The 20177-nt window shown below is 35.2% G+C and overlaps 4 protein-coding genes across 4 annotated transcripts; 2 read left to right on the forward strand and 2 right to left on the reverse strand.

The window, feature by feature from the left end:
* Nucleotides 1–843: 843 nt before the first annotated feature.
* On the forward strand, nucleotides 844–4346 carry LOC139850297 (filament-like plant protein). Its single transcript, XM_071839883.1, has 4 exons — nucleotides 844–1091; nucleotides 1732–1930; nucleotides 2064–3310; nucleotides 3808–4346. Exons 1-4 carry the CDS (start codon nucleotides 981–983, stop codon nucleotides 4213–4215), a joined length of 1965 nt encoding a protein of 654 aa, XP_071695984.1. The 5' UTR covers nucleotides 844–980; the 3' UTR covers nucleotides 4216–4346.
* A 1767-nt stretch (nucleotides 4347–6113) lies between these two features.
* LOC139847570 (F-box protein 7) lies at nucleotides 6114–10201 on the forward strand. Its single transcript, XM_071837261.1, has 11 exons — nucleotides 6114–6161; nucleotides 6298–6387; nucleotides 6587–6699; nucleotides 6809–6925; nucleotides 7007–7103; nucleotides 7187–7260; nucleotides 7420–7473; nucleotides 7575–7676; nucleotides 8177–8235; nucleotides 8724–8934; nucleotides 9861–10201. The coding sequence occupies exons 1-11, from the start codon at nucleotides 6152–6154 to the stop codon at nucleotides 9918–9920; spliced, it is 987 nt and encodes a 328-aa protein (XP_071693362.1). The 5' UTR covers nucleotides 6114–6151; the 3' UTR covers nucleotides 9921–10201.
* A 2047-nt stretch (nucleotides 10202–12248) lies between these two features.
* LOC139850517 (glutaredoxin-like protein YDR286C) lies at nucleotides 12249–13246 on the reverse strand. Its single transcript, XM_071840088.1, has 3 exons — nucleotides 12925–13246; nucleotides 12740–12829; nucleotides 12249–12475 (listed from the first exon to the last, which is right to left on the reverse strand). Exons 1-3 carry the CDS (start codon nucleotides 13150–13152, stop codon nucleotides 12392–12394), a joined length of 402 nt encoding a protein of 133 aa, XP_071696189.1. The 5' UTR covers nucleotides 13153–13246; the 3' UTR covers nucleotides 12249–12391.
* A 915-nt stretch (nucleotides 13247–14161) lies between these two features.
* LOC139850370 (FT-interacting protein 7) lies at nucleotides 14162–17503 on the reverse strand. The gene has a single exon (XM_071839951.1). The coding sequence runs from the start codon at nucleotides 17373–17375 to the stop codon at nucleotides 14277–14279; it is 3099 nt and encodes a 1032-aa protein (XP_071696052.1). The 5' UTR covers nucleotides 17376–17503; the 3' UTR covers nucleotides 14162–14276.
* Between the last annotated feature and the right edge of the window lie 2674 nt (nucleotides 17504–20177).

A 20177-nucleotide genomic window follows, 5' to 3' on the forward strand; every position in this document is an offset into this window, starting at 1 on the left:
CCGCCTAAATAATAACATTCATCACGAAGTGTCTCTTCTAAATGTTTATATTTTCGTGTGATCTTGATGTCGGAAAAAAAAAATTCCAAAAAAAAAAAAAAATTTGCTTCCCCCGCTTCCCCCCGATGGATTACTTCGCCATTGATCCTGCCGCTATGTGTGTGTGTATATATATATATATATATATATATATATATATATATATATATATATATATATATATATATATATATATATATTAATGTCTCTAGGATACCTTGATATGGTTGACTAAGGTCAACGTGTGGAGTGTAACCTAATCCAATTGGTCTTACAACTCCCAGGCGTGTCAGACAAAATCAACGATCGTTAGGTGGAGCGTCTGTAACATAAACACATTTTTAAAAGGAATAAATGCACTACTCTATGAGCGGGAATCTTCTTTTTACACATAATAAATTCAAACTTAATAAATATTTCAAATTAATTTATTATTTTCCCCTTTTTTAGGAGCCAAAAATAAAAAACAAAAAATAAAAAGCTAAAGTCTCAATACTCACCTTCACATGCTTCTTGTCACTTTATATCTGAAACTCACGTTTATTTGTTTTTCATCAGATAATTGCTATCTGACATTTTAATTTGTGCTCTCTAGTCAAAGGTATTTATCTATCTATCCATTTTTTAGGTTTAATCGACATTTTAAATTCGATTTCAGTTTCAATTAATTATTAATCTGATCTATCCTAGGGTAGTGTAAAAGCTTGAATTGATTATGAAAACCTCAATTGTTTAATTTGAATGCTTGCTTTGAATGTAAGTTAGTACAGGGTATTTATTTATGTTAGGTTAGGTTAGGTTAGATTGTAACTGGTAAGTTTAAGGTTTGTTATTATGATGTACAGTAAGTATTTAATTAAGAATAAAGTGGACATAATAATGGTGGTTGTACTGATGCAGCAGTAAATGTAAAAGTAATTTATAATACAGAGATTGATTAAATGGAGAAAAAAAGCTGGTTATGGAAGAGGAAGTCGTCGGATCGAAGTCCCGGTGAGACGGAAAGTTCGACATCCATATCTTCATATTCCGAAACTAACTCTGATGAAAAGGTAACTAAATTGATTACTTTGTGTTAGCTATTTTGTTGTGTATTGTATTGTATTTAGGTTTATAATGTTGACTTATCATATGTTAAGTATTGTATTTATGTTGACTTATTATTTTTTACTCCAAATTGGACTTGTGTTAATTGGTACATGTTGATGTTAATGATGACAATTTGACTGATCTTAGCGATTAATTAATAATGTAGTACTGTATCAAATTTTGTTAATCAAATTTCTAAATTGAATGTTTTTTTTTTACCAGTTTTGTAATGTTTAAGCATATAGACATCAATTTATGTCAGTGTTAGGTCATATGAAGTTTCCACCTGCATCTTGTTAAGGTTACTCTTTTTACTACCTTGTTAAAATAGTTTCTATGATCATAGGATATTTACTTTGACTTTTGTAAGGCGGGTATTGAAGTTTACAAGTATTTTTCGCATGTTAACGACAGCCCTAAGCAAAATCCTTTGATTAACTCAAACGTGCTTAGGTATGCTTGAATAGTTAGATTAAGGTCAACCATTTTGTTTTTTTTTTTTTTTGAAATGCAAATATAGTAGTAGTTACACTAGAAATATCAAGATTTCAAATTAAAATGATGGTTCTACTTAATACTTGATATTATCATCTCCATTTTCAGGTGGACACAGAGAGTTTAAGGAAATCAATGAATCGATCCGAGTCACCTGAAATCACTTCAAGAGCATCAACTCCAAACTCAGAGGTTAACGACAGTTATAAGAGCCTGACGGAAAAGTTATCCGCTGCTCTGGTCAACGTTGGTGCTAAAGAAGATTTAGTAAAGCAGCATGCCAAAGTTGCAGAAGAAGCTGTTGCAGGTACCATATAAACAAACTATATATCTGAATTTGCTTATTGAAGCTAGTTATCTACTCTGTCACATCAGTCAGTTTTTTATTGTTGGACAAACAGATTTTGGTTAATTTTTATCTGAAAATATATAAATTTTAGGTTGGGAAAAGGCAGAAAATGAAGCTACAATGTTAAAACAACAGCTTGAGGCAGCAATGCAGCAGAATTTAGCTCTTGAAGATAGAACAAACCATCTGGATAGTGCTCTAAAAGAATGTATGAAACAACTTAGGCTAGCAAAAGAAGAGCAAGAAAACAAGATTAACGAAATTGTAGAAAAGAAAACGCGCGAATGGGAATCGAGTAAAAAGGACCTTGAAATCCAAATCTGTAACCTTCAAGCAAAAGCACACTCCAACAAACCAGAATATCCTCCACCTGTAGATCCAAAAATACTTCAAAAACTCGAGAGTTTAGAGAAAGAAAATTCGACCCTTAAGTTTGAGCTTAATGTCCAGTCCGAAGAATTAGAAATTAGGACAATTGAGCTGGAATTAAGCACACAAGCAGCTGAAACCGCTAGCAAACAACAACTAGAAAACATAAAGAAGGTAGCTAAGCTTGAAGCTGAGTGCAGAAAGCTGCAATCACTGGCTCGTAAATCGCCTTCGGTTATTGATAACAATAATAAAGCTGTTTCGATCTCTTCATTCTACGTCGATTCCCTTACAGATAGTCAATCAGTTGACTCGTTTAAAATGAACACTCCGGAGAATAACGAAAACGAGCAAGATTCATGGGCATCGGCTCTAATGGCTGAGCTTGATCAGTTCAAAAGTGGGAAAAATGTGGTTAAAAATGTGAAACCGTGTTCGTTTGAAATTAATAACATTATGGATGATTTTTTAGAAATGGAGCGAATTGCTTCATTATCAGAGGGTCAAAATGAAACTTCGGGGGGTATTTCTGAAACTGAAGATAATTCGTTGAAAACCGAACTTGAAGTAATGGGTCGTCGGGTGTATGAGCTTGAGGAGAGATTACAGAAACTAGAAGCTGAAAAATGTGAACTTGAAAATGCTTTGAACACATGTGAAGAATCTCTTGCATTGTCAAATGTTGAGCTTGCTGATACAAAAAGTCAACTTGCTGACCTGCAAAAGGAGTTGACTTTGGTCAACGAGTCAAAGGAGTTGCTCGAGTCTCAAGTTGTTAATATGAAAATAGAGGCCCAAATAATGTCTACTGAAGTTGATTCGATTAAGGCAGATGCTGAAAAGGAACGAAGTATCTCGTCTGAAATGACAAATAAATGTGAGCAATTGGAGAAAGAACTTGAAGAAAAATCGGAGGAAGTCAAACTTCAGCAAGTTGCCGCTGCAAATGGTGCATTAAAAGTTAAACAGGTCAGCTTGATTCATTAAGATATATTCAAATGATGACATTCATTTTATCATGGTTGCAAATGACATTTGCGGCGGTTTGGTGACTAGACCGTCCCGTTTCGCCTAAAACCGTCTTATTAGTATGTCAAGGCTAAAAGTCAACTTAAAGTTGGTTAACGTCGGTAAAAAGTTGACTTTTTGTTTGGCCTTGTTCTAGTGTAAACGAAAATCCCAAGTCTATTTAAAAACTAGTTGGGAATAACCTCGACTTAGATATATATTCCTTAAAATTAAATTAATAAATACACTATAATTTTATAAAACATTATTAAACAAGTATATATTATTTAAAAGTCGCTAGTCAATGTCCGTCTTGACCCCCTCCCAATCGATTCAACATTTTAAGGTCCTGACCGATTCGTCGCCGTCTCGCGTCTTTTTCAACCTTGGAATGTTATTAAAGAAAATTATTTATTATTATTATTAATATTATATTATTTATTTATTTATTTTTGCAGGAACTTGAGGTAGCAGCAGCTGACAGACTATCTGAGTGCCAAAAAACGATATCATCGCTTGCAAGACAGCTGGAGTCGTTAGCGACACTAGAAGACTTCCTAATCGATACTGCAAATCTCCCAGGTTTTTCTGGAGGATCAACTGTCGCAAAAACTGGAGGTGAGCTATGGAAGTTGCATTCGAATGATACTTTCATGCCAAAAAAGACTACAGTACCTACAAAACAAGTGGAAAACAACTGCAGCCCTTTAATAAACAGTGATGATGTTGACTCACCTGTATCATCTTCTTCGTCGGCTTCATCTGCTGCTTCTTTAAACCATTTTGGCGGGCGTTATAAAAGTAAGAACGGTTTTGAAAAGCTGTTTTCGAGAAGCAAAAATGGAGTACATGGTGAGAGTCATTGAGTAGGGACATATTTAGTGTCTAGTAGCTGTGAAATGACTGGTGATTAAATTCTGTTTAGTTGCAGTTAGTTTATTAGACCCTTATATATTTTTTACAACCATGAAGTCTAATGTTTGAGATTGAGGAACTCTTAGAGGTGATGGAATTTTACAATTATAACTTTTTATTGAGAGGGTTAAAATTATCTAATTTTCGATTTCACATTGGACATTTTATACATTTCTACTAGACATTATATATATACAGAACTTTGTTGATAGACCTAGCAGCCACTTGTGACCCTGTCATTGGTTTCATATCATCATTTGACAATTGTAGTTGATGAGTTTTAAGCACCAAATGGTAAAGGGAAATGTTTTAGCGACTAGTAATTCTTTACACAAAGTAATCATAAAATGAGTTGATTGGTTCTTGTTAACTTGTTTGTTTTGTAAACTTCTCCGTGGACTCAAATTTTAGTAGGTTAATTTCATTGACTTAGAGGACTCACACCACTCCTTAATAGAGCATGTGATGGCCTCGCCATCAATGACATGGATAACATTTCTTCGTGATCTTTTGCCATTCTTGTTCTCGCCATTCTCTCAGTCATTTTAAAGCATGAGAGATGGTGAAGTTCTGTTTTTATTTTTAGTACCATATGCATTAATACTTTATACATTTTATTATGTATTATTAATATAGTGAGCCCACTTTGTTTGAGAAAAGGGTATTATGGATGATCTGTTATTCAATAGTGATGTGAATAAAATATTAACGTAACGTTAAAGTGACAGTCCGTAATAATAAAATTCATGTCAAAGTTGAGATTAGTCTTACCCGACATGTGTCATTTGTAAATCTTTAACATTATCTTATCTTAAATTATACGAGTACTTCGTAAATTATAATCTAGTTACTTTTTTATTTCTTTGATAGTAACATTGTTCATTAATGCAACTTAAATCAGAATCATACTTGTATAATGTCACTTAAAACAGTATACACTAATAAGTTTCAAATAATGTTGGATTTTGCTAACTACAACACTAAGGGTTGTCGTTGAAACGTTGCAACATCTTGTATATTTTGATAACAAACATAATGAAAGTGTCTTAATAATCGTGATGTACAATGAATTATCAGAGGTGTCTTCGAGCATAGGCAATATAGGCAACCGCTTAGGGCCCAAAAAATTTAAAAGGGTCCAAAATTTTGAATATGTAAATATTTTTCTCAATATATTTAATTAAATCAAATAAAAAACTGTTATGATACCTTGTTTTTAATCGTTAAATACAATGTAAGTAAATAAATAGATAAACTGGAGTAGTAGTAGTATTATTATTATTATTATTATTATTATTATTATTATTATTATTATTATTATTATTATTATTATTATTATTATTATTATATTATTATTATTATTATTATTATTATTATTATTATTATTATTATTATTATATTATTTTTGGCAAAGAAAGAAATATATTATTTTTTTATGCGTAGTAAAAAATTTTAATGTATATGTAGGCCTAATATTATTTTCGTCTAGAGCCTCTAAATCGTTGAGACTACCCCGTAAATTAATACATGTTAACGATAACTTTTAGAAAAATCCATTTAAGTTTGTGCACTAAAAGTTGATGATATCAAATTATCAATGACACAAATCGACAATTTAACACAATACTTATTATACAATTAAACTGATTTATCACTACTTTTTAGAAATTTTGTTACTTGAAAACATAAGACCTTAACAATGTTTTTTTTCCCAGCAAGAGACTTTTACAAGTAAATTCTCATCGACGGTTGTAAACCTGTTTTGACCCTAACATAGATCCGGGTCGACCCGAGATATAAAAAAATGAGTTGAAGTCGGTCATACAATAACCACACAAATTCCAGGACTTTTTCCCAGCTTCAAATTCATCATTTTTCATCTTCATCATGGCTTCAGGTACCTAATTTATTTCTAACAATTTCCACAAATTACCTAATTTTTATTTCACATCACTCACGATCCACGATACGTTTGCAATTTGATTTGAATTTGGTGTATGTCTTTTGATTTTGATCATCGTTCTAAATTGCAGATTATTATGCTACAAATATTGTGGCTGAACTCGAATCAGCCTCTCAATTACGGGCTGCAGGTTTCTTTATCACACGAAGGCCATGGCTTGGTAACATTTGATTTTATTCTATTCTTAATTTAATGAAATTCATTCATATTTGATTGATATCCATTAGGTTTTTAATGTTTAGAATAATTTATTACGTAGAAGATAGAAATTTTTTATTAATTAGTGTAGTAGATGTGAAGATTGAGAAAATGGAAACCGGTAACCTAATTTCGAATGAAATATATGCGAATAATTGCAGATATGTATGGGGTTAAACTAAGACCAGTGGCTCCTTTTGGTAGCACGTATAGTAAACCGGTTATTGATTCATCGATGATGCATAAAGTGTTGCCTGATGAATTGCTGTTTGAGGTATGTATTGTATTTCATGTTCATAGCATCATAATTTGTTGTTGTATATTGAAGGGTAATTAAGTAATCATAATTCCAAATTTCCAATTTTGGAACAAATTGTCTGTAGATATTTGCCAGAATGACACCATACAACTTGGGGAAGGCAGCTTGTGTGTGTCGAAAGTGGAGAAATACTGTACGTAATCCCGTGTTCTGGCGTAATGCATGCTTAAAAGCCTGGCAGGTATCTTTGGATATTAATGTGAATTTCTACTTTACTAATTTATAATAATGGTCTGAAATATGTATATGGATTTTTTAAAAGATCTCTGGTGCGGTGGAGAATTACAAGCTTATGCAAACCATATATGATTCTTCGTGGAGGAAGATGTGGCTTTTGAGGCCGAGGGTCCGAATGGATGGTATGTTGAAAATGTTTGTTTCATGTGTTTATAAGGTCAAGTATAACATTTGGACTGTCGAAAATTTTCATTCTTTACTGCAGGTATTTATGTCAGTAGGAACACCTATATTCGTGCTGGAGTTGCAGAGTGGAAGGTCACTAATCCGGTTCACGTGGTATGTTGTTGTTGGTTAAACCTATATTAGTAGTTTCAAATCTTCCTGTTATAAGATGATTTAATATTAGTTAGGATAAACATAAACGATTAGTTAATATAATTGTTTTCGATTAAAATGGTAACTGTTGTGTTGTTTGTTTTTCTCCCTTTATTGTAGGTCTGCTATTTCCGGTACCTCAGATTTTATCCTTCTGGGAGGTTTCTGTATAAGGTTCTCCATTTTCTGTCTTCTTGCATGCAACTTACGGGATAAACTTTTATTTTTCAGTTATTTAATCTGATGGTGGTTTTTTTTTTCCATGCAATAATTAGAATTCATCCGATAAATTAAAGGATGTTGTGAAATTCATGAAATTCCGCTCTACTAAAGCCGAGATTTGTCATAGTGGCCGCTACACAATGTCTGATGACAAGGTTGGTCACAAGTCCTTTCAATACTTCAATATTTGTATTATTTTACAATGGAAATATCTAACGTGTGCCCTAAAGGCACTTGATAAGACCATTATTACATATGAAATTTATATTCCGACAATAATACCTAATGTTTCGGCATGCTGTTTTTCAGGATTTTTCATATTTTCCCCTAAATTTGAGTTGGTAAAAGTGATAAGATGAAGGGTTTGGAAAAAATATGTAATAAATAATTTTAGATGTAATAATGCTCTTATTGTATGCGCTCTTAGGGCACACATTAGACAAACCCTTTTACAATTACAATGCAACATCCATAGCATTGTTGATGCATAGGAATATAAGATATTTACTGCCAAGTGCCTACTAATTATTGTGATTTAACTTGCATACCTTCAAGTCATACTTCAAATAATTTCTCTTTGCCTTTAAGTTGTTCTTTCACTATTGATTGTGTGTTCCGTCGATTAGAAATTTTCATGTGATGATTTTATTTGCAGGTGGAGGGTGCTTTTTTATATCCTGGAATGCGTCCCACTATTTGGAGAATCCGCTTGAGGTATTTTTTATTTGTCTCGTTAATCAAAATCCTGTATTTTTTTTATTAGTTAATGTTGTACTACCACAAATTTGCTCCTGCTTGGTTTTGAGGAAATACTTTATACGAGTACGTTATTGTTGGTTTAACTAAGGGGTATAATGGGAACATCAGAAAGATATAACTGTACGAAATGGTTTATGGTGCCTAATTAGACTTCATGTTATGGGTATAGTGTAGTTTGTCCAAGTATGAAGTGGTTTATAACATCAATCGAGTCCTCTTAAACTTGCATAACTTTCGTGTTTGAAATATATTTGGTTATTGTCCCATTCATTGAAAAAAAGTATCATATATGTTATTCACTGGACAAAAAATCCAATTGGAGTAGTTAGGTTACAAAATTATCGAAATTTTTACATTCGTCTTTGCAGACTTCAGTTGATTTGTTGGTAGGCATTTATTTGTATAGATACTATCATCTTAATATGCTCTTCTCTTTTCCAAAGGTTACGGGGTACAATACGAGGGGCTAACAATCGTATGGATCTTCTTTCGATTGTTACAAGTGGCGTGCAAGAGAGTGAGGTCCCGGGACCCGATGGGGACATTCTTGGAGTAGTTGAAGGGTGGGAAGACAACGAAACTCATAATCCAGAAGTACCTGCTATTTCTCATACAAGAGGTCTAACACCTTTTGTCTTTGTTCCATTTGAAGAGGTATTTTTTCCTTTACTACCAACAAACTTCTTTAATTCATGCTTTCTTAGTAGAAACTTTTAGAGACAGTTAGACGATTTGGGTAATGGGTCAACACGAGTTTCCGTGGAAATAGACAACTATTTTTTAGGACAGTCTAAGTTGACTCTAGATCACTTTCATGCCCTTTTTAGTTGAACTTTTGAAATATTATCATGTAGTGGTGTGCATCGGTTCGGTTTTTCAGTTTCCTGGGTTTATTCGGTTTGGTTTTGAAAATTTTGGATGCAAAACATAAACCAAAACCGAACTGAAAACCGAATTCTAATCTGGTTCGATTTTGATTAAAATCGAAAATCCAAAAAAAAATCATAATTTAACCTATATAATCATAACACATCGATTTTAAGTTAAACTAGTGATTTCAAAATCAGTCTTTCGTCTATATATATCAATAATATAATATATCAATAGTTGAATTCGGTTTTGGATTTGGTTTTCCGTTGAACCGAATTTGATAAGTAAAAGCGAAAACCGAATTCAAATATGAAAACGAACTGAAACAGAACCCAAAACCGAATTCAAATTTTGTTTTGTTATTTAACGATTTTTTTTTGTCTGGTTAATAGGTTTGAAATCAAATATTGAACACCGTAATGTCACGTCATTATTTTTAACTTAACCTAATTTGGAAAAATTACAAACCAAATCAACCCCGTTTAAAAGTAAATGGATTTAAATGGCCATATTTAGAAACTATACTTCCATTGTTTTGCATTCCTCATCTCTAATAATACTTTGTTAGCATACCATGAATTAATACCGTATTTGTTTTGCTTTCGTATATGTGTATTGAAATGATTTTGGCTTGAGATTCCCCAAATCCATACCAGATATATTTGTTTCATGAAATTATGTAATTTTTGTTCATCTCTTTACTTATACAGGCAGAAACATCAGTCCTGAATCTGCCTGTGGAACGCATGGATTACTATGTACCCGGTTGAATGGTATTGGCTCTGAACAAAGAAGCGATACTTGTAAATAAAATTGTTTATCAGTTATATTTGTTGTAAGATATATATGTTATGTAACATTTTGGTTAGTCATAGTTATAGGTCTTATGTTTTAGATTACTCTCGTTGGGACATATTTAAGTTTGTCCAATAACAGCTACAAAATGTTTCTTGAGGCTGTCTCTTTTCTGAACGGTCATTTGATTGTTATCTATGATTGAATGATACTTATAATATATAGTAACTCAGAAGATAATCTCTTGAACATCTGTATTTATTACATTTGTGAATGCTAATAAACTGGTGTTGATGTAATCATCCTTATCACCTTGACTGTCTTTAAGTAGTCTTGTTATGATTTGTAGACAGGCGTTTCACTTGGGTCGTGATTTGTGAAGACACGGGTTTTGTTTGCCTCAATGATTGTGGTCGTTTGTTTGGTAGGGATGGGTTTGAATGTTGCATAGATTGTGTTCAATTTGATCAAGTTTGTTGATCTTTTATGTATGTTTTTTTTTCAAATGGTAGTTCATGTAGATTGCGCAAGTAGTTCGTTTGAACTATTCAAACAGATTGTCGCGGTCACCAGATCTATCATATATATATTAATTTAATTTTAAAAAAGAAGCATATGTTCCATTCTTCTTTTCTTAATAAGTTGACATTGAAGTTTAATTGATCTGGTTATTAAGTATTTGATTGATACAAAAATGGGGTTGATATATAGAATTCTCAATTCCGACGAGCTTTATGTTTGAGATTGGGAATATGGTTGGTCGGCGTCATACGACGAGGTATCGAAATGGCAACGATTTGCTAAGGTAAAAATTCCACTCGAGCAAAAGCATCAAACTTTAACAATGACGTACGGTTTTCTGAAAATCTTCTGTCATCTCATCTGATCTACATTCCATTACAGACGACGATACCTAAAGGCACAAAGAAAAAAAAATCATTGTAACTTGCTACACCGAGCAAAACCATCAAACTTGAACCAACAAAAATCTTCTGTCATCTGATTCACATTCCATAACAGACGATACCTAACACAATGAAAAAAATCATTGCAACTTACTACACCGAGCAAAACCATCAAACTTGAACAAACAAATTCATATATTATACTCGTATTGTTTATATATTCACCTTGAGGTGAAGTTTACCCAGTGGCTTTCGATGGTGGAGTAAATGAACTCCAATTACTCAGAAATTATTGATCACTTTCTTTTGAAACAATTATATTGGCACCATGACTCGTGTAGTAGGAAAGCACACTAACTTGTAACACAAACCATCTTGGTTTCTATTGTTTTCCACAATTGACCCATTTATGCAATATTCCGCATATCTTTGGTGTCGCTTCAACACGGTGGTTGTCATTAGTAGAGGGTGGGGGAGGCATGATAAGTGATGGAGACATGGCAAGCATTTATGGATGTATGCTGGTTTCAAAAGAATGGTATACATGTATATAGGCTAATTACCGGCTAATGTGACCATAGATTCCAAAAATGTATTTGTGGTTCTAAATCAGCCTTCATTTTTTCTGTTTCATTATTTTGTTGAAATTACACATATGCATAAGAATGTGTTGTGTTGGTATCATTCCAAAAGCAATGAGTAAATTATTCTATTGTTTTATAATTAATTATGTGATTAAACCAAAAGTGACTTGAGTAGAGTATGTTGATTATTAAGGGATTTTGCGGTGATCAATCTTACACACTCCGATAAACATGAAAATCCGAGGTGAAAACAATCGAGAGTGGTTTAAAATCTTGATCCTCGTACATAGGATCGGATAATACTATATTGTGGGTGTTAGTGAGATTCGAGAATTTAAGGCAAATTAAGGCTCAAGTCTATGAGTCTTACCAACATAAAAACCTCGAAACGTTCTATGCAAAGAGACCACAACACAAATCACTAATGGTAATATGCTTCACAAGCATTAAATTTATGGTGTTTGGAATTGGATCCCAATTTATAACCGTAACACCATTCATTCGCGTCATTACAGCGCATTTCATAAAATCATATAACACTGTATTACCTTATACTATAACTGGAACGCTTGGGTTAGCTCGTCTCAAAGCGCGCTGGAGTGAAGGGGAACCTAGTACACGGGTATGAATAAAATACCCCGGCTCAGACACATCGAGTTTCACAAAAATGGAACGAACGAGTGCGAACGAATGGTGTAAAAATGAAAAAAAAAAAAAAAAAAAAAAAAAAAAAGTGTAATTTGTTATAAAACCTTTTAAAAGTGTATTTTTATCGATCCTAAATATATTTGAAAGGGAGTTGATTCGTGATGAACTTGAGAAAACAGAACATACAGAAAGTATTAAACTAACGCCTTCAAGTTATATGATTACACTGAAGTACTGATGGAGATGACAAAATGTAGAAACTTGGTGTTGTTCTCAGTATTATGAAATATGATGAAACCTTAGCCACATCTAATTGTCTCGACTCAAAGCCGCTGCTAACTTTGTTTGGATGTGATCGACTCCAGCACGAGGAGAAAACCTAGGAATTACTTCCTGCAGCAATAAAAACATAAGAAATCAGTATATATATCATCCTGCAAAAATCTTATAACTTAAACACCATTTGATTATATCCATAATCTAACATCAATGATCAATGTTCATCTTAATTACTACTGTATTATTTTCCTGCCTTTAGACATCGATTTCAATAATGGAACTAAACACTTACCTAAATTGAAGACAATCAAATAGCATACTAATTGAAATGTGAGCCATTTAAAAAACATAAATAACTAATACTTATAAAGATATTACCTCACTACCATCAGAACGGAGTCGAGCCAAAACAGGAATCTCATACTGGTACGCTTTCTCCCATTCTGAATTGCTACTTATATCCCTAATCTGAAAACAATAAACCCTAACTCATCTTAACCAAATATTAAACACATTTTTTTTTATCATAAATTACATGATAATTACAGAGTAATCAAACAAACCTGTAACTCAACATCATGTAATGAGTCTGAATCAAAAGCAGAATTAAGTTTTTCTTTTAGACCATCACATAAACAACATCCAGGTTTCGAGTAAAGTATCAGCTGCGTTTTTGAAGCAGATGAAATCACACTCATTCGGCGATTAAAATTCATTAACGTCGCCGGTGATGTTCGTCTCGCCGGTAACCGTAAAATCACGGCTGTGGCGGCAGCAGCAACGGCGGACATAGTTTGTTAATTTAGTTAGTTTCGTAAACTGCACAATTTTCCGGTCAGTCCAAATAATAGAATTTTTATAAGAGTATATTTTTAGGATAAGTACCACCTAAGTTTCATTCCTTTCGTTTTGTACCCTCTGCTTTAAAGGTTTATTATTGTGAAACACTTATTTATAGCCTTATGATTTGTTTGTTTTTACTCAGTAGTTTAGGATTACTCACGCGATTAAAATCACTCATTGTTTCAAAACATGTGTATCGGCGAGACATGTTAGCCCTGTGTTGACTTTTGTCAACCCATCCAGCGGTCCCCGATAGCCCACTGGAGCCTGGCGAAACACCATCACCCATTTCCCCACAGCATGCCAGGCCCGATAAACGAACCCCCCTCTCCCACTGCCCCCGATGTGCGAAAGGCACCATTGAGCGGAATTCAAGGGTTAAGAGACAACTTTGTGTGCAATGGTGTACTCCATGGGAGTCGAACTCCTAACCTTTCGTTAAGAGAGACAAGCCACTACCACATAAGCTACAACACAAGATTTTTTCCCTCACAGTTATCCATAACATACCAAAAATATAAACGCATTTTCGAATTAACTACTAAAAGATTAAAGTAATTAATGTGAATCATCCAGTATCTAGATTATGACAATTAACCAAAGTAGTTAATTGTGAAACAATGAGACACATCATTAGTGCAATTTTAGATATACTTTATGGAATAATCTTATAACTTTTTCTTATACATATCCATCATATGACTCAAGTGAAACTTTGAGATTCTGTGAATCAGCTTATGAATTCCGAAAGTCAAATTTGGTTAACTGTACTTTTCTAGTTTCAATCTGTACTTTAAATTTTGACCCAACATATAACAAACATTTTACACAAGTGTCCATATGAAGAAAAAAAAACTCCCATCTGTAACTTAAAAATTAGATCCAGCAATATAGTGCTTTACTTTAATTATAAAAATGCTGCTGTCAATGTGCCATTTCACTTAAAAAACAAGCTGATACATCCAAAAGAACAAATGATTTATTGCCTTTATTTTACTGAGTAATAACAACAGTATATAAAAAATATAACAAATACAGTAACATATAAGAAGCATATAAGGTATGTAAGATATTATAGCAGCATATCAGATCTAGAAGGTAATCTTTTGAAGAAATTCACAGGTACAGAAGGCATCCTGCTCCGAAACCTCGGGTGTCGAAGCCAGTACAGACCAAACAAAACCGCCACCACTTGAAATGGAGTAACGTACAAAAACACAGCCCACACCAATGCAATTATAATAAAAATCGCAGTAGCCCTCGAGTCTCGCCAGCTCAGCAAAGCCATCGCTCGTTCTCCTTGTGTCGCCAAATCACCAACCACAGTCTGTACTCGACCTGCAACACTTCTCATTCGATCATACCTCATTCGTACTACATCCATTGGACGCGAGGTTGGAAACGTGTCGAACTCCTCATCTAACTCATCAGGATGAGCCATTTCGGCCTGTGATATTCGAGCATCCATATGAGGCGGGTTTCGTGGTCTAAATCTATAATTCCACAACCCGATCACAAACAGATATAAGAAGATCGTTGGTAATATCAACTCGGGATAACAAACTAGTATCACGAACAGAACGTGAACCAGAATCGTTGTCAACGGGTTCCTCCACATACAAATCCCATCGAGCCATCGAAATACGGCTGTGATACCCGACATTAATGACATTATACGATAAAAGTTCGCTTTGCTTCTACGTAAACTCCACATATGGTAATCCACGTCGAGCATGTACTCAACGTTTTCACGTTTGAGTGGCGGCTCAGCTCTTGAGAGCCGAGTCGCCACAATTATCATCGCCTGGTGACGAAGCCAGTCGATGTGTTTAACCGAGATGGGTTGCACATAGTGCATTTTTGGGAGTAGTGGTCGACCGTATTGAGCCACCATGTTAACCCACGCGACACAAGTGAACCGAACGGCTAAATGGAGCTCACCGTGTTTCTTTAAACCCGAAGGCGTTAGAACCAACAATGGGTAGTAATGTGTGTAAATTCGATCGGTTTCTAATGTTGATAAACGGATTCGAACTTTACCGATTCTTTGGTCTCTAGATTCTTCTCTATTGTTAATATGACAATTGTCGAAAACGCCTACTGTGATTACGGTACACGGGTCGTGCACTTCCCAAGTGTACTGCTCATTCCAACGAGGCGTTAGCGTGTTCAAAAGTGTTCTAGTTCGTACCCATTTGTTACCGTATTTTGCGACACAATACGCATCTGTCATTCTACCTTCGCGCATTTTCATCGGAAGAAGATTCTGAGCACTTAAAATACCGAGTTCGAGGATCCCAATACTCGGTTTCCTTAAAAACTTCGACGACGGCTGCAAATCGCTACTAAAATGTGTAGCCTCATCGAGTACATGATAACCTGCATCCAAACACAATCTAAGATGAATCTTACTCGAAAATTTCACTTCCTTCTTTTTCTCTCCTTCTTCCTCCCAATGAGACGGTCTCCCAAGATCAAACCAAGAAGCTTCTGGAAGCTTCTTGTGATCGATCCTTTGTGGGATCCGTCTCACTGGAATACTCGTCCGCCCTACACAAACATCCTTCCCGGGTCCCAACCGATCCTCAACGCTAATCACAACAAACTCATCAAACGGCTCGGAAGCAACAAACATTAACTCTTCTTGCCAAGACGGGTTCAAACTTCGTGCCGGTGATGTTCTCGTCAATCGCAGCTGATTCCCGAGGTTTATTTTAACATAAAATTCGGGCATCCGACTGCGATCCACAGGTATAAGATCTTGAGCTTCAATTACTTGAATCCTCAAGTAATACAATTTTGGCGAAAAATACACATTCGACCGTGTATTTGCCAAATTATGATGACTAACTCCATGAGCATCCGAATGCCACGCTCCCGGAAACGCCTCATCCGCTTGAGTCCCCATCCAAACCGCAAGCATAATCTCACCTCTAACTTTCATACCGTTCTTATCTTCTAAACGATACCATTGCGGAGCCAAAGGACTATCCGGTGGGACTCGGGTCGGAACATCAACTATATCGAACCGAATTCTCCCAACGAAATCATCTTTCGTCACTAAATCCTTATCTTTTACAACCAATTCAAGTATAGTAGATTGCAACCTTTCTTTAGAAAACGCAAAAACCTGGTTCCAAACCGGGTACTGATTCTTCTCGTGATGCTTAGTCACACCTTTATAATTCCCAAGTTTTACTTCTACGTACGGATCCAAACTTCCGGTTATATCCATCACCGGTAAGTCACGTGCTTTCACCACATTAACATACAAAAAGTGCATTCTTTCGACAAGATCGTACGTTGTTGCAGTCTTGTCTGCTCCTCGGTACCCCATACGCGCCGCCACCGGCGGCCGTGTCTCCACCAACCCATAATTCGGTGGTGGTTTCTGCCCCGGAAACTGTTGCATATGCATCATGTTGGTTGGGCCGGCTCTCATGAAATTGCTTTTACTTTCTACTGGCCCGACTGGCGTTGGGCCGGGTCCGGTTCCGGGTCCGTGACCCGAATCACCTCCAGGCTTACCGACAGAAAAAAAAGTTCTGACCTCTTTTTCCTTATCTTTCTTCTTTTTCTCGTTATCATTAAAATTATCGTTGTCGTTTTTGTACCTGTCGTACTCATTTCCAAATGGGAATTCATTTCTTTTAATTTCTTCTACAATTGGCACTTGTTTCGTACTCTCGAACTGATGTTGTTGTTCGTGCTGTTGATGTTGTGTTTCGTGTTGTTGATGCTGTTGTTGATGTTGTTGTTGGTGTTGGTGTTCAAACTGACCATATACAGCGTGGATTTTAAGAGCAATATCACCACGAATATTCGAAAACAAACCACGTTTATCAAGTGGATATCTTTGAATAGAACATTCATTTTCAGAAAAAGGTACAGATGAACCGGATATTCTAACACGGCCTAAAAAGTTTTTATGATTATTTGGTTTACGATCGTTATAAACAGAAACTTCAATAGTTGAAAAGGGTAAGTTTCTGGGTTCATCAATATTAAAAACGAGTGTTTCGTTCCAAGAAGGGTAAAGATCTCGGGTTTTGGTTTGGGTTCTTTGACGTTGGCCGTCGAAATTGACTTCGACAAAGGGGTTGGCGGAACCTTGGCCGTCTTTTGGCATTAGGTCGGCGGCGTCGATCACTTCGACGACGAGTTTGGCCATTTTTTTCCGGTGGCCGGCGGGAGAATTAAGAAAGAAAACAAGTCGGATGGAATGGAAATAATAGTAGGAAATGACGTAGAGGTCAAGGGATGAAAGTTTGGTATATGCGGTGCAATTGTCGGAATTGTTAATTAATTAATTAATATTACTACGATTTATATTTATATTTTTCTCATATGACAAAAGTTATTATTTTATATTTTTTCAAATTCTTGAACTACCACGTACTCCGAGATGACTAAACGCCTATCTTGAACGTCTATTTGCGGCATTCTAGATGTTGAATGCCAATGGTGAAACGACTTACTCCTTACGCTCTTATACTATGTATCATAATCATCTTTAGAAATTACTCCGTATGTTATAGATTTTGTCGCGTTTTAGCCGTGTCATTTGACACGTTTGCCATTCGCGAGACATGAAATACGGATATAACTTGAGATCGGTTTAGTTTTTCCAATCCGTTGTGATTGAATCTTAATCTCAGTAAAAATCCAGTCACCATGTTGATTCTTAGGCGACGAATACTTTTGGTCCAATAGTATTCTGAGTCTTTGAGGTGGTCATTATATGGTTTTGTATGGTCTCTCTTTTCATCGCCGGAGTTTTATATTGCCAGCGATTCATTTTTCTTGCGGGGGTGTCTGATATCCTACACTCGTCGCATTTATCCTTTTAGCCACCGTGCTCAAGTGGTTTTGTTAGCTATTGTGGTGGTTCGTTAGTTTCGTTGTCGGATGATCTCTTTGGTTTCCTGCCGCCGGAGTATGGTTCCAAGGATGGTCATCTAGACCCTACACCATGGTTCTGGATCTCTGTTTTAGTTACTTCTCTGATCTGTTTTTTTCTTCCTAGACGTACATATTTTTTCTCTTGCGGCAAATCCGGTGCAACTACTTCTTCGGTTGAAAGCTATTTCCTACATATTTCTTATCACGCATTCCTGCTACTTTAATGGTTGCGGTGTGGGGTTTCAAGGATGGTTTGACATCAGTTAGTAGGTGCGTTTTTCGATGGCTGCTTTCGTATTTTTCGTCTGGTTCGCTCTAGATCTGAATCCGTTTGTTTTAGAATTATGGTGGTGAACATGTTTTTCTAGGTGTAGTTTGGGTAACTTCATGTTCGAGATTTGGTTGAAGTTTGCGGTGAGTTTGCCGTTGGTTTTGAATCTTTGCTGCGGAAGAAAGACAGTTTTGACTTTTGATGTATGTAATTTTTGGGGTTATCGATTGGGGTGTTTCAAGGCTCGTGTTTCTACGGTTGTATTAATACGATGTTGAATTAGTTTGCAATGGTTATTTTCATTTGCTTGTTGGTGTTATTGGTCAATGGTTGTAGTTGTGTCATAGGGTTTAGATGTGTAATAGGATTTTGATTAGTTGATGTGTATAATAGACCGTATGGTCTAATCATGCAGACGGTGATCAACATAATTTGTAACTTCGGATCGTTCTAATTAAATTCTTGTGTTTCGAAAAAAAATTATTTTAAAACCACGAATAAGAATAACGAATGTATTATTGATAAACGTATATTAACAACGTCAAGATTTTGGTGTATTGGTGGTGACCTGATATCCAATAAGGGAGGCCAGAGGTTCGACCCTCATGAGCTGCAAAATATTTTCTTTGAGGTTAAACAGCCATTTCACGGGTCTCTGAGGTCTCAGACGTCTTGCGTTCGAGCTTCACTCGCGGGGGTTTAACCACACGCCATCCCCGAATGGATTCGTCGTGGGGGTTTCTTCCTGATGGGCGATAGGACTATAATGTTCGTCTTAAGAAATGATCGGGTGAGTGGGTTCTGACATCACGTTTGGACGCCATCATTAACTTCTAACCGTCGTTTAAAAAACGTATCTTAATATAAAAGTTGTGTTTTTTGATATTTATAGACAGTATCGAGTTTGTAATCAGGTATTTCTAGAATATGATGATATTTGATTTTGAACTGTTGATTCGGTTATTCTAAGTGTTATGAATAGTGTACAGTTTCTAAAAACTCGTTTGGCATTGTGTTGACTGGTTGTTCAATAATTTTTATATGCTGGTGCCAAAGATCTCATAAATTTAAGGATTCTTAATAGTAACTTTTATATGAAGTTAGTTATGTTACTAGTACTATTATGTTATGTTGCAGAAAGTAAAAGAAATACTACAAAAATTGTGAATGTGTAACAACACATCTCCCACCAATCGAACGAAAGGGACGTGACGTGGTGGGGGCCTACCATTGAAATGGGGGGCCCGAAATCTGGTTTATCGTTTCGTATATCTCTTTTGAATATGTGGTGGGTGTGGGTGAGAGTGGGGGCTGAAAGCAAGTGAAAGTGATTATGTCTTTTTGAGTAAAAAACAAACAAATACGTTTTCGAATACTCCCTTGGATCTAAACACATTCTTGGAATCTTGATATCGCATATGGTAAATAGAATATTACTCCTATACTATATATATATATAGTGGTAGGATCAAGAGCGAAGTAACCATTCGGGGGAAAGCGGGGGAATCAATTTTTTTTTTTTTTCGTTTTTTGAAAAAATTTTGTTCACGAACATTATAGATGAGATGAAAATATGAACATTTAGTAGAGACACTTTGTGATAAATGTTTTTATTTTGGCGGGAAAACGCAGATATAAATTGACTTAATAATAATCTTTGATGAACTCAAAGACTCGAATGCAACGTTCTTCGAAATATGTCATGAAAGACTCCAAGTAATATCTTTAAAATGAGCAAATGCACAGCGGAAGATTTCTTTAATACCTGAGAATAAACATGCTTTAAAGTGTCAACCAAAA

Source organism: Rutidosis leptorrhynchoides, chromosome 5 (assembly GCF_046630445.1).
Source record: "Rutidosis leptorrhynchoides isolate AG116_Rl617_1_P2 chromosome 5, CSIRO_AGI_Rlap_v1, whole genome shotgun sequence".
Classification (NCBI taxonomy): Eukaryota; Viridiplantae; Streptophyta; class Magnoliopsida; order Asterales; family Asteraceae; genus Rutidosis; species Rutidosis leptorrhynchoides.